Below are 12,662 nucleotides of genomic sequence, written 5' to 3'. Positions count from 1 at the left end.
CCTCCACCTTCATCTCTGCTGTCCACCTTCATCGCACCGCATTCCCCTGCCTCCTCCACCTTCATCTCTGCTGTCCACCTTCATCGCATCGCATTCCTTGCCTTCATCTCACTTCCATCCGTCATGACATATTTATTTAATTATTGGATGACAGTCTGAGAACCTTGATAAATTACCAGCTCCATCACAGGAGCCATTGGTTTTCACTCACCAGAACTTATCAATATGCCTGGCAGATAGAAAGTGCTTAATAAGTATTTCTTGAATGAATGAAAGAAACGTAAAAGCCAGAAACTACAAGCAGATCCTCTAAGAAACAAGCTTCTGAGAGTCTGAGCCATCTACAGATGCGTGAGTGTCACGTCCCTGCCTGCATGGGAACTGATGGACGACACGGGTGTCACAGAAGTACCAAAGGGAAAGGCAAATGGGGTGGTTTTTCCTTCTGTTTTAAAATCTCACAAACAGTTCACATACACTGGAAAAATCCTAAAAAGCAGATAAATAATCAAATCAAATCACCCATAATTTCTCTACCGTGTGATACCCCCAGTTAACGTGTAGCCTTCTGGAGTTGCGCTATGTAGCATTTCCTTATATGGACAAGAAATACTTGAATGAATGGGGAAGTATGTGGCTCTTTGTACGTCTCACAGCCTTTAATCATAATTCACACTTCTTGGATGCTTAATCTGTGCCAGGCACCATGTTAAACACTTGACATGTATTTGATTCTCCTAAAACCCAGTGAGGCGGATACTTAGTAATTCACACTTCATATTACATAACACCCAGGAATCACGTCATTTGCTCGAGGTCATAGACTAGTAAGTGGCAAGCCAGATTCCGATCCCAGCAAGCTGACTCCAGAAGCCAGCAGGGGTTCCGCAGATGTCGGCTGAATGAATCACTGAATTAATGAATGTGTGCTCAGCCACCCACACTAGGGAAAAACTGAGCTGCGCTTAACCAGTTAGTTGGCTGTTGTCTTTCAAATGCTCTAGAACATCATTAATACCTTCAGGGGTCACAATATCCTCAGGCTAAAAAAGGGACATCTTGATAACATAAGGAGCTTTCTTTGGCTCCAACTTCCCCCATCACTGGAGAGGTCTTCCTCAAGGGGGAGCCTCAAGCACCTCCTGGGATAAGGCTCTCCAAGGTCTCCTGTGTCCGAGCTTCTGTCATCCATGGAGTCATCTGCAGGGCTCACCCTTGCTGGCAGAGCCCCTGCTGGGCCACTCCCGGCCACTGCCACTACACCGACTGCAGCCGATTGGCCCCTGCGGCCACTGTGATGCTGCCGCATCCACTTTGGAGGTGCTGGTGCTACCTCTCCTGCTGGTACAGACACTGCCAGTGCTGCTGCCACCACCACCACGTGAGTGTCACCAACACTGCCAGCGCCTGGCTCACTGCCGCTGCCATGTCACTGGAGCCACCAACTCACAACACTGCAGGGCCAGCGCAGAGGCGGGGAGGAGTGAAGCTCTGGGTTTTGTTTGCTCAAGCCCCACTCAGTTTGAAGGCATTTGTAGGACAAACTGGGTGACGAGACGTCATAAAGTGCTCCAAACTGCCCCTCTTCTCCAAATAAAGCTTCCTGCTGGACTATCTGGGGATGTCCAAGGGAGAGAGGACTTAGTGTCTCAGGTAAACAGATTCCCGGAAAGCCCCACTCATGTTCCCAAGACATCTCTAAATTCTCTGCGGTGGACGGTGCAAGCCAAATTGTGAGCTGCTTTCCGCCCCACCCTTCTGCTGCTGCATATAGATATGACCGATTGTGTTCCTTCGTTCTGCTACTGGGAATCTCACAGGCATTTGCAAATGAAAATTCAGTAAGACCTCGTGGTATGCATTTGTGATCCAACCTGACCCCTGACTTTGCCCTAGTTTCTTTCCAGTCCTGTTTCTCTAATGTATTGTTCTTATTATGTTGTTATACCTATGCCTGAAAGTCCCTTTTGAAATAAGACAGGCATTTATAAAATAAAAGGAAGAGATGGAATAAGAACTTACGGATACACACTTTAAAAAGTTCATTTCCAAATGTGGTATGTTTCATTAGCGGTTTTTCTCTGCAGACTTCAAACAAGCAGGAAATCTTCACCAAATGACTTGGCAGTTCCAGGTGAAAAACAGAACTCTCAAAGAGTTTTACTGCATGTGAATTACAGAATGACTGTGCACCTCCTGGCCTGTGGTAGACAGGCAGTAAGGCCATGGCTGCGAGGCATAGCCCTGGCAAAGCTGGCATTCAGGACCCACAACCCTTCCTACCTCTCCACCTTCTTCAGCCCAGACTCCTTTTTTAAAGGGCACCCAGCTTCCTGCACTGTCCTGGGTGGGCCATAACAGATGAAGTCATGTTAAGATTTAAAGCTGTAACTCGATGCACGCTTCACAGTTAGGGGCCTTGCAGAACCCCAAAGGCAGGATCACCTATGTAATTTGCTGGGCCCAGCATGAAACAAAAATACAGGACCCCTCGTTCAAGGTATTAAGAATCTCAAGATGGTGACAGTGGAGCACTAAACCACATGCAGGGCCTTGTGTGACTGCACAGGTCACAAGTCCGAGTCGGTCCTGCATCAAGGACACACAAAGGCACACTTTAGAACATTACTTTTATATACACAACCACAAATTCTGGCTTTTACAGAAGAACAATAAATAGTTGCAAATATTTAAAAACAACAGAAAAGTTCAAGGACATTCTATTCTGGCAGAAACACTAGTTGCCTCAGCTCTGGGATTTGTATCACTTTGGTGCGAAAGTGTGAGAAACAATGTCTTAATTTTTACCATATTTCCATCCAAGCCTCCACATGCTGTCAGTGTTGCATTTTTAAGAGAGAAGTTTGGAAGGGGTGATCAGATTGCATATGCCATATATCGATTGGCTGTGTCCCCACAGCCCAAATCTCTGTGTCCCCAAATCTCACCTTGAATTGTAATAACCCCCACGTGTCAAGGGAGGGGCCAGGTAGAGATAATTGAATCATGGGGGTGGTTTCCCCCATACTGTTCCCATGGTAGTGAATAAGTCTCATGAGATACGATGGTTTTATAAATGGGAGTTCCCCTGCACAAGCTCTCTTTCCTGTCGCCATGTAAAAAGTCCCTTTGCTCTTCCTTCATCTTCCCCCATGATTGTGAGGCCTCCCCAGCCATGTGGAAGTGTGAGTCCATTAAACCTCTTTCCTTTATAAATTACCCAGTCTCCTGTATGTCTTTATTAGCAGCATGAGAACAGACCAACAGATACCACAGCAAAGCAGGAAGGGGTAAGACAGCCATGAGCATAAGAGGTTCTCAAAGGATGGGCAGGATTTGGCAAGGCCAGGAGGAAGGGTTCCGGGAAGGGGAGCCAAGGCACAGAGAGAGGAGCAAGGAGCAGAACGGGTGAGGGGGCAGGAAAAGGGTCACGCACCAGGCCAGGTGGGGCGGGCTTACCTAGGGTCACTGAATTACTTCAGAAAAATACATAAGAATCCTTTTAAAGTTCTAGAATCTGATTTTAAAACAGATTTTATGTTCATATAGGGTAAAATAAATGTGACTCACTCAATGTCAAATGGGCACTTGTATATAAATGACACATGAACTTTTTCCCTCTACAAGCAACAGCATCAGAATAGAATCCAAAGGGTACGCAGGAAGACTGACAGCTTGAATTCTCTTAGTGAACCGTCATCCAGCTCTCCAAATTTCGTGGCTGCCTCTGAGCTCTAGCAGAGCCTTCTGGGTTTGTGCTAAGGCCATTCTCAGTGTAGGGTCATTAGTCAGTCTTACCCTAAACATACTGCCCAGCACATTCCGGGAGGGCGTTATGGGCACTGGTGGGTGCTCCTGGCAAAGAACAAAACTCATGTTCACCACCATTAACAAGCTCAGTCTGCAGGGACTGAATGATGAGGAATCACACAACAACAAAATAGGACTTGTCATCTTCCTACCTGAGACAACACACATGGAAAAACTCAAGAACACTATTCTAGCTATTCTAGCCAGGCATCCTCCTCCTCTAATGGGCTTTCTGACTTAAATGTACCATGACACACACCATGACAGAACTTTAAGAGCTTAGAGGTTTGTCTTTAGAAACATGTAGGCCAAGATACATGCTATCATCTACTTTACAAGGAATATAGATTAACAGAGAATTTAAAGTCAGAGAAACCAAGTAACACACATATATTCCTCCAGACTGCAGCTGATTCTTTCTCCGCCTGCCTCTCTTGCCATCTTTATATAGAAAATGTTAATTTATGCACACATACACATATTATGTTATTTTATGTGCATAGATGTGTATATGTGTATGTATATGTTACATATGTATATTAAATATGCATATATGGGCTGGTTGTGGTGGCTCACATCTGTAATCCCACCACTTTGGGAGCGAAGGTGGGTGGATTACTTGAGCCTAGGAGTTTGAGAACCAGGCAACATGGTGAAACCCCGTCTCTACAAAAAATACAAAAATTAGCCAGGTGTGGTGGTGCATGCCTGTAGTCCTAGCTACTTGGGAGGCTGAGCTGGGAGGACCCCTTGAGCCCGGGAGGTCAAGGCTGCAGTGAACCGTGATCACACCACTGCACTCCAGCATGGGGGACGGAGCAAGACCCTGTCTCAAAAAAAAAATGCATATATGTACGTATATAAAATATATATAAAAACCTATCTAAATATGCATATATTATAAGTATATGCAAATATATAAAGAGCAAGAGGGTCAGGGAGAGGATATGTGCATATATACATATATATTAATATACACTACAGTACAATTCAATTCCATCTTATTAAACCCAGTCAGCACTTAAAGAGTCTCTTTCATGTGCTGGCCCAAGGATAAGCACTAGAACACAAAGTTATGAGTGTCACCAACCTCAAGGAGCTCACCATCTAGAGAAGACACACTGAAAACGGAAATGCCCCTCCTATCACCATGGTGGCTATTTATAATGGAAGGTAGTTGGTTTGGTGGTTCTATATTCATGGCGGCCAATAATGTGGATTGAGTCATGCTGGCTGGGTTCCGGACCCAGCTTCACCACTTTGAAACTGTATGACATCCAACGTGCAACTTGAGCTGCAGGGTCCTTGTTGGTAAAATAAATACAGTCATGCACTGCACGATGACATTCTGGTCAACGACAGACCACATATATGACTGTGGTCCCGTAAGATTATAATATTGTATCTTTACTGTACCTTTTCTATGTCTAGATATACAAGTACTCGCCACTGGGTTACAACTGCCTACAGCTTCAGGATAGTAACATGCTGTACAGGTCTATAGCTTAGAAGCAGCAGGCTATCCCGCATATAATAGCTTAGGTGTGTGGTAGGCTATCCTATCTAGGTTTGTGGAAGTACACTGTATGATGTTCACACAATGATGAAATTGCTTAATAATGAATTCCTCAGAACATATCCCTGTCATTAAGCAATGCATGACTGTATCTATAATAACGGCCTCTTCATAGGGTGGCAGGACTTAAATGATCTAACAAGTGAAAGCAATTACACTTACTGGAACCAAAAGGCACTCAATGAAAGGAAACCCTCATTGTTAGCAGCACTGTTGTTACTGACAGGAACATCAAGTTCGACAGTGGGGGGCACACAAGAGAAAAAGGTCACTCTAACTTGGGAGGTGTCAGGAGAAGTTTGTGGAGGTGGTGACATGGAGTTGAATCTTTCCTAATAGCATGTGTTTGGCAGGGGAACAAAAGGAAGAAAAGGCATTCATTCCAAGGATAGGAAAGGTTTATTCAAAGGCCCTGTGGCATGAAACACCCTACCATGTCCGGAGGACGGTCAGCAGATCAGCACAACCAGAGTGAGGGTTCAAGGTCAAAGAGAAGCCAGAGCCAGATCTCGAAGGGCCACCAAAAAGCCCTTAACAGCGGAGTAACAAAATCAAATTGTCCTTTGAGAAGGGTTAGGCCATATTCAACTGAACATAATTTCACCTTTCCAGGGTCACCATCGCGATAATCAGCTATCACGAATACTACTGGAGTATATCAATGCCACAAAACAGAAAACCTGTAATTCACATGTCCTTTCCTCTGTTCACAAGTCTTCAAAAGGATTTTTGTTTTATCAACTAATTGGCTTATTTTTCCAAAATGATTTAGTTGCTGAGGAAGGTTTTCTTTACCACTAATCTCCTCCAGAATGATTTTAAAATACTCATCTTACTAACCGCAAGGAAAATCTTAAGTGGTCACTTTTTAGCACTCAAAAAGGCCGCATGACAACAGTTCACCCTCAAAGTGCTCAAACATCCATCATAGCTGTGCGGATCAGGCCACCGAGTCGGAGGTGAGTGTGGGAGGCATGGACAAGATAGGCGTTAGAACCGGAAATAGAAATGAGAGCTCAGAATAAAAGCAGTGTGAGTAAACAACAGTGTACAGGAGTAGCAAGAAAGACAAAGAAGGTCACCAAAGAGGAAAAAGAATGCGTGATACGGTCTGAAAGGGACAGACAAAACAGGATAGGACAAAAATGCAAAGGGATTTTTTTTTTTTTTACCGAGCGAGACAGAGTCTTGCTCGGTTGCCAGGCTGGAGTGCAGTGACACGATCTTGGTTCACTACAACCTCCGCATCCCCAGTTCAAGCCATTCTCCTGCCTCAGCTTCCCGACTAGCTGGGACTACAGGCATGTGCCACCACACCCAGCTAATCTTTGTATTTTTAGTAGAGACGAGGTTTCACCATGTTGGCCAGATGGTCTCTATCTCTTGACCTCGTGATCCGCCCATCTCAGCCTCCCAAAGTGCTGGGATTACAGGCGTGAGCCACCGCGCCCGGCTGCAAAGGGTCTTTTCAGGGAAGTCAGTGGCAGAAGAGGTCTGAAAAAGTTTGGGACAGTCAACTAAACAGTTTTGAATACCTCTAGATCAATTTGCTCATTCATCATTCAGGAGGTCAGCCTATTAGTCAATTCTATTAATTATTTTTCAAATATGTCCTGTGCACCTTCCATGCAAGGTGCTGAAGATTCAGAGCTGAATGAGCGTCCAGTCTCTGTCTTCACTCAGTAGCTCACCTGCTATCAGGCCGAAAAAATAACTTGGCATGCACGGACTCCAACCTTCGAGAACTCATGACAGCAGGGAGAGAATTCACTGCCATTGGCCACCTGAGATATGCCAGGTATTGTCCTAGGTGTGCTCACTTATGCCGTCTTTCTTAATCTAACCTTCCTTTGATAAAATCAACAGGCACCAACAATCTGTTTTGCTGGCCCCCATTTTCACTGTTCCATATTAGAGAAAACAGAGGCAGCGGTGGGGAAAGAGGTCACGGAAAGGAAGCTGAAAAACCAAAGTTTCAGATGCCCTTTGTTTTAGACACCCCTCACTTCCAGAACTAAGGATTGGGTCTGAGATTTTCATAAAACAAACATTGCTTTTCCCTGTTCACTTTTTCCCTTTAGTTTAACACAACATTGGCCGCAAATGCCCATGGATTAATTCTGTCATTCCTTGGCTAACAGGCCCATAACATGTTCCATCTGTTCACGTGCGTTTGTGTGTGCTCAAGTGCTGGTGCGTCCAATTCAGACACAACTAGGGAGTACCGTCATCCCTGCAGGAACTGCCAGTTCGTCACATCCAAATCCTGGACACAGATGTCCTGTCATTGCCATAGGACTGCTTCTTTGTGTGGTAGCTGCTGCAGTCTGGGGGAGCTGAGAATTAATGGTATTTTGCTTAAGTCGTTAAAAACAAAACGAAACAAAACAACAAGATAATCATGTCAACCCATAACGTGGAACTACAACTTAGCAAGCATTTTACGGTCAACGGAGAAGCTCAAAGAACATAATAGAAAGAGTTAAGGCAAGCATGAAAAAGAGCAAAATCTCAACCAATCACTCTTTGTTTCTCAGACAATAATTTTTCTCCTGAAAAACCAATTCAGATCAAGAAATTTATTTATTGAGCACCTACTATGTGACAGGTACTGTTGATCCCACTGAATATTACAGAATTTGTTTTCACTACAGTCTTTTATTCTTTCCAATATTGAAAGCATTGATTGGGATGCTTTCATGGTTTTTTCCTTAAGCAATTTTATTATTATGTCTTCAGAAGTTTAACACTCTCAGGACTACACAGTTTTCTGCATTTTTGTTTTGTTTTGTTTTGTTTTGTTCTTACTGTTGTTTTTCACCTAAAGCATTCCCTTTCTTTTCCTACTCTCTGATTTTTACGGAGGAAAAAAAAGTCTAGCATCTGGGGTCTGAGACCACTCGAAACGTCTGGGCTGGGGATTGCTAATGGCCTCCCAGAGATAACCCAAATTGCTGATTTAGCGAAGCCCATTCTTGACCTTGACACAAGACAAGACAGGCAAAGGGGAAGGACTTGGGAGGCCGCAATAAAAGAAAAAGGATCATAGAAGCGCTCAGATCTCGCCAGGCCCCTCCCCCATTCAGCAAACACCTGGCTGAGTTGGAAAACATGACCAGCCCAACCTTCCTATTGGCTGCAATTGAAGCTGTCAGTTCTCGGCTTGTCACCGGTTGCACTGGGAGGCCCCAGGCAGCCACAAGAGCCCTAATTAGGCAGAAATGACACTTCTACAACTGACCTGCCAGGACCTTTGGCAAACCATTTAACATCATTAGTTAACATGTTTTAAAAGTGTGAATGTAAATGAACAGCCAGTGGCTTTCAATGGAGTTTGTCGGTGGCATCTCCCCCTCCCTTTCTCAGTCTTTCTCTTTTTACATGAATAGTCCACTTGTTTTCTCCAGAATTGGAGGGAGGCACCGAAGAAGAAGGAGGAAGAGGACCAGTCCTCTGAGAGGAGAGACATGTTAAGGCAAAAACAAGCCCAGAAGAGCGAGAGGCCATCTCTTCCTGCCTTTGTATGGGCCCTCACAGAGCCAATCTTCCAGGGCCACCAGAGCAGGGCAGGAAGACAGCATGAAGCCGGCAGGCTAGACGGATGCCAGGTCCATGATCTGTGCGTGTGAGTGTGGCCAGCGACGATTCTAGGCTTTGGATAGGTGGGAAACGAATTTGTTTTCTGACTCAAGGGTGCCTCTGAAATTCTCTCAAACATCTTCCCACTTCCTGGTGTTCTGAATAAGCAGGTTTTGCAGCAGTGGTTTGGCAAACATCTTACTTGTGCAGAAGTTTAAACATCCCAGTTTTAAACGTACCTAGTCCCTCTCGAGAGGAATGAGGTCTGGGGTAGTTATTTCAGAGGCCAGTTTGATACTTACACACATTAGTTCATTTCCTACCTGAAGCGGCTATTTCCCACCTTGAATCACACTTCATTTTGTTCTTTGCTTTACACCCACAGAATCCGTACACGCCAACACTCTCCATCTGTAGGAGGGGGGGAAAGAGTTGCACTGTGAAAATGTCGCTTTGTTTCCATGTCGCTCTTAAGTCGCGTACTCGTGCTGGTTGACAGTTTGAAGAGGCAGTACCCGACAGGAGGGAAGCAAAGATTTAGGTGGGCACAGAGGAGCTGGGTCCCTGGCAGGCCTGTGCACTTACCACCTACTTGTTGTGTGGCCTTGGGCAAGGTGCTTAGCCCTGAGTCTCACATGTTTTCATCTGCAAGACAGAGATAATGCCTTACTACATCAAGAAAGAAAAAAATAGATGGAAAATCACAAAAACTGGGAAGCGCTGTGTGCATGTAAGGAGTCATGGAGAGACAAGAGCTGCCAAAACTGAGGAACCAGGCCCGGTTCTCTCTCTATTTACCTTGGAGAGATGACACTGAGACTCTGTCCTCTGGTTCCCCAAGGCAAACTTGATGGAGCCAATATACCACCAGCCCATCCCAGGGTACTCCCCGTCCTCTCCTTCCACTCCTGCTTATTCTTAAAAGGGCTGTAGATATTACAAACACAAGCGCCTGGGTGTAAAACAGATTCCCAGAACCCACAGTTATATTAGCTGTTCATTCCCTCTGCTGGGTCCTAAACAGTACAAGGGGAAAAGCATGTCTTGTTCATCTGTGGATTTCTAGAAGCCCTGCGAACACTGGTGGGTACACAGTAGATGCATAATACATGTTTACTACTTGGAATGCAAGAATTCAGCATCCACACACGTGCCGAAAGCAGTCAGGAGTGTGTATGTTACAAAGGTAGCACAGATCCTAAATTTGGAGAGCTTTACTCATCCCTGAATTAAAGATGAGTGAAATCAAGCAGGCGGTGTGTGGTGGTGAATGCCTGTGAGTAGTCACAAGAGAGGAGCAAAAGAAAACAATCTTAGTTTGGGGCAGAAAGACAGTGAAAATGCTGGAAAATGTCCTTAATAACAGTAAATGGGGAAAGAGAAAACGACTCATCATGATGAGGCATTTAGTGCTTTTAAGCTAAATACCTCAGCATATTAAGCAAATAGAGAAAAGCCAGCTAGAAGATGTCAGCAAATTGAACCGAACAGTGCTCAGAAAGCCCATAGGAGGTGTCTGTTTTTGACCTCTTTTCCCATCACATGCCTGGGCCCAGGCTGGTTGTTTAGTGTTGCCTCTCCTCTCCAGCTGTGGAGCTTATTGAAAAGCTCTTGCTCCCTGCCTGGTTTTGGCACATTTTCTGCAGGTGCCTCCTACTGCGGCCACAATGGGCTGCTAGGGAGGTTTAGACCTGTCAACAGCTACAGGGGAGGGGGTGGCAGTGGTGGAGGGAGCGCAGTCATTGTCTTAAAGGGCCAGTGACATTGTGTGCCGCCACGGAGCCTGCAGCACTGGCACCTGCTAATGAGATGAACCCTTTCTCCCACTCTCTTTCTCTCTTTAATGATTTAACTAGATCGCTTTGGTTCCTTTCTGGAAGGGGAATTGCTCCATTGATCATATAAAGTAATTGCCTGTAAAACATTGCTCTGCAACAACTACTACTTCCCTGGCTGAAAATGTCACAGCAATTGAAAAGCTCTTAGACCCGTTCGAGAATGAGGTTGCAGAAGAGAACAGTCTTTGCATACATCCCCAAGTATGTGTGTGTTCCTGGAGTTGCAAATTTTTGGTGTGACTGGTGGATTTTTAAGACAGAGAATTTCTTCCCTGCTGTACAGTATGATTTTTGTGTGAGGTTGTGGTAAACTAACCGAACACACACAGACACATACGCACACTCCTTCAACCCTAAAATTACATCTATACGTTCAGAGAAAGAAATTCTTTTCTTCATCACCCATGCCATTCTTCTCTGAGAGACCATGAATTTGGAGGGACACCCATTAGGTCCAGTGTGATTTGGGGAAGGGTCTTCGTTTCTCCTTACAGAAGTAGACACTATCTTTATCTAGGAGGTAGCAGGGGCCTTGGTTTGGGAAGGAGGAATTGATGCCTTAATTGTTTACGATTTGCTGATTTTTCAGACCTGTCACTTGGCGGCGGCAGTGACACACTGTGGGAACGGGGACCACACACTGAAGGAGTTTTCATAAATAGCTTTATTAAATAGTCATTGCCACACCAATGTGAAGGAGTAATTCACCTGGGGATAAATCTCTTTGTCACAGGCATGAACCTGCCAACAAAATAAAAACTGTTAGTGATGGTTTCATTTTCCTCCAACAGGTGAAAGCGTAAGTTTATATGTAAATCGGAAAGAAACCTTTTTCAATTCAGTTGGTGGGAAGGGCCACTTACGACACGCCATGTTGCCCGCTACCAATCTGGGAACAAAGCTCAGGTGAATCACCTGTCATCAGGATAAGCCATGGATATGGTTCTTCTAGCTGATGAAATAAAGGCAGTAGACATGCCTATTACTGCACTTTTATAAAAACGCAAAAACATCTGCCCACTTACTGACAAAGAGCACAGAGAACTGAGCTACAAAACAAGACCATTTATGGCAATAAATCTGAAAAGGCTGTAGAACTTTGTGCAGCTAAACCCTCTGAAAGGTCATGGTACAACTTCCACAGCTGAACATACGTGCAGTATTTTTTTTTCTTAGAATTTAGAGACTGGGGATTTTAGATTTTAAAATATTTTAATACTATCAGAAAATAGATGATATCCAGCTAGGGCAATAACACATACTATACCAAAATACACTGTATATAATAAAAGGTATTTTCCTACCGATAATAAAAGGTATTTTTATCTACCTATTTAGTAAAAAGAACGCAAAAAAAATTCTTTAAATCTAAGCTCATTAAATAAACCGATTCTCGAATATGAAGAATCATGTTGACAGTCTTTTAATCAGGAATTTATATGTGTTTCTATTTGCTCATACTGACAGGGTTTTCTTAAAAAAAAAAATTTGTCTGTAAAGTGACACATATAATTAGATGTTTAATTTAATAACATAGAACTAAATAAAATATGAAACTAATAACCCCAAAAGTTCTGCCTGGGCTCTGAGTCCCTTAAGGAAAAACAAAGATTCATATACTGTGATGGGAAATAGATAGTAAGTGGCAAATTACACCACACGACAATTTCTAGTAGCTTTGCCTATTTGATCGGTGGTCAAGGCAGAGGAAAGGGGGATGAATTAAGCCCCTGCATCCAAGAAGAGAACAGCTTGGACTATTGAGGCTGGAAACAGAAACCCCATTCGTACAGAGAAGCACAGCAAGCCAGGGTGTGATGGGAAGGCCTGGGAGGTGGCATTCTGCGTGGGAGGGAGGT

The 12,662-nt window shown here is 44.3% G+C and overlaps 1 protein-coding gene across 1 annotated transcript in view; it reads right to left on the bottom strand.

Moving 5' to 3' along the window:
* HSPA12A (heat shock protein family A (Hsp70) member 12A) overlaps positions 1 to 12,662 on the bottom strand; it is a 179,634-nt gene that overhangs the window by 155,616 nt on the left and 11,356 nt on the right. The window contains exon 2 of the mRNA XM_023224298.2: positions 9,289 to 9,376. Within this exon, the coding sequence (XP_023080066.1) occupies positions 9,289 to 9,376 (88 nt within the window). The remainder of the gene's footprint in view (positions 1 to 9,288; positions 9,377 to 12,662) is intronic.

The sequence above is a fragment of the Piliocolobus tephrosceles genome, chromosome 9, assembly GCF_002776525.5.
Source record: "Piliocolobus tephrosceles isolate RC106 chromosome 9, ASM277652v3, whole genome shotgun sequence".
Classification (NCBI taxonomy): Eukaryota; Metazoa; Chordata; class Mammalia; order Primates; family Cercopithecidae; genus Piliocolobus; species Piliocolobus tephrosceles.
This window is presented reverse-complemented; position numbering and strand designations above follow the sequence as displayed.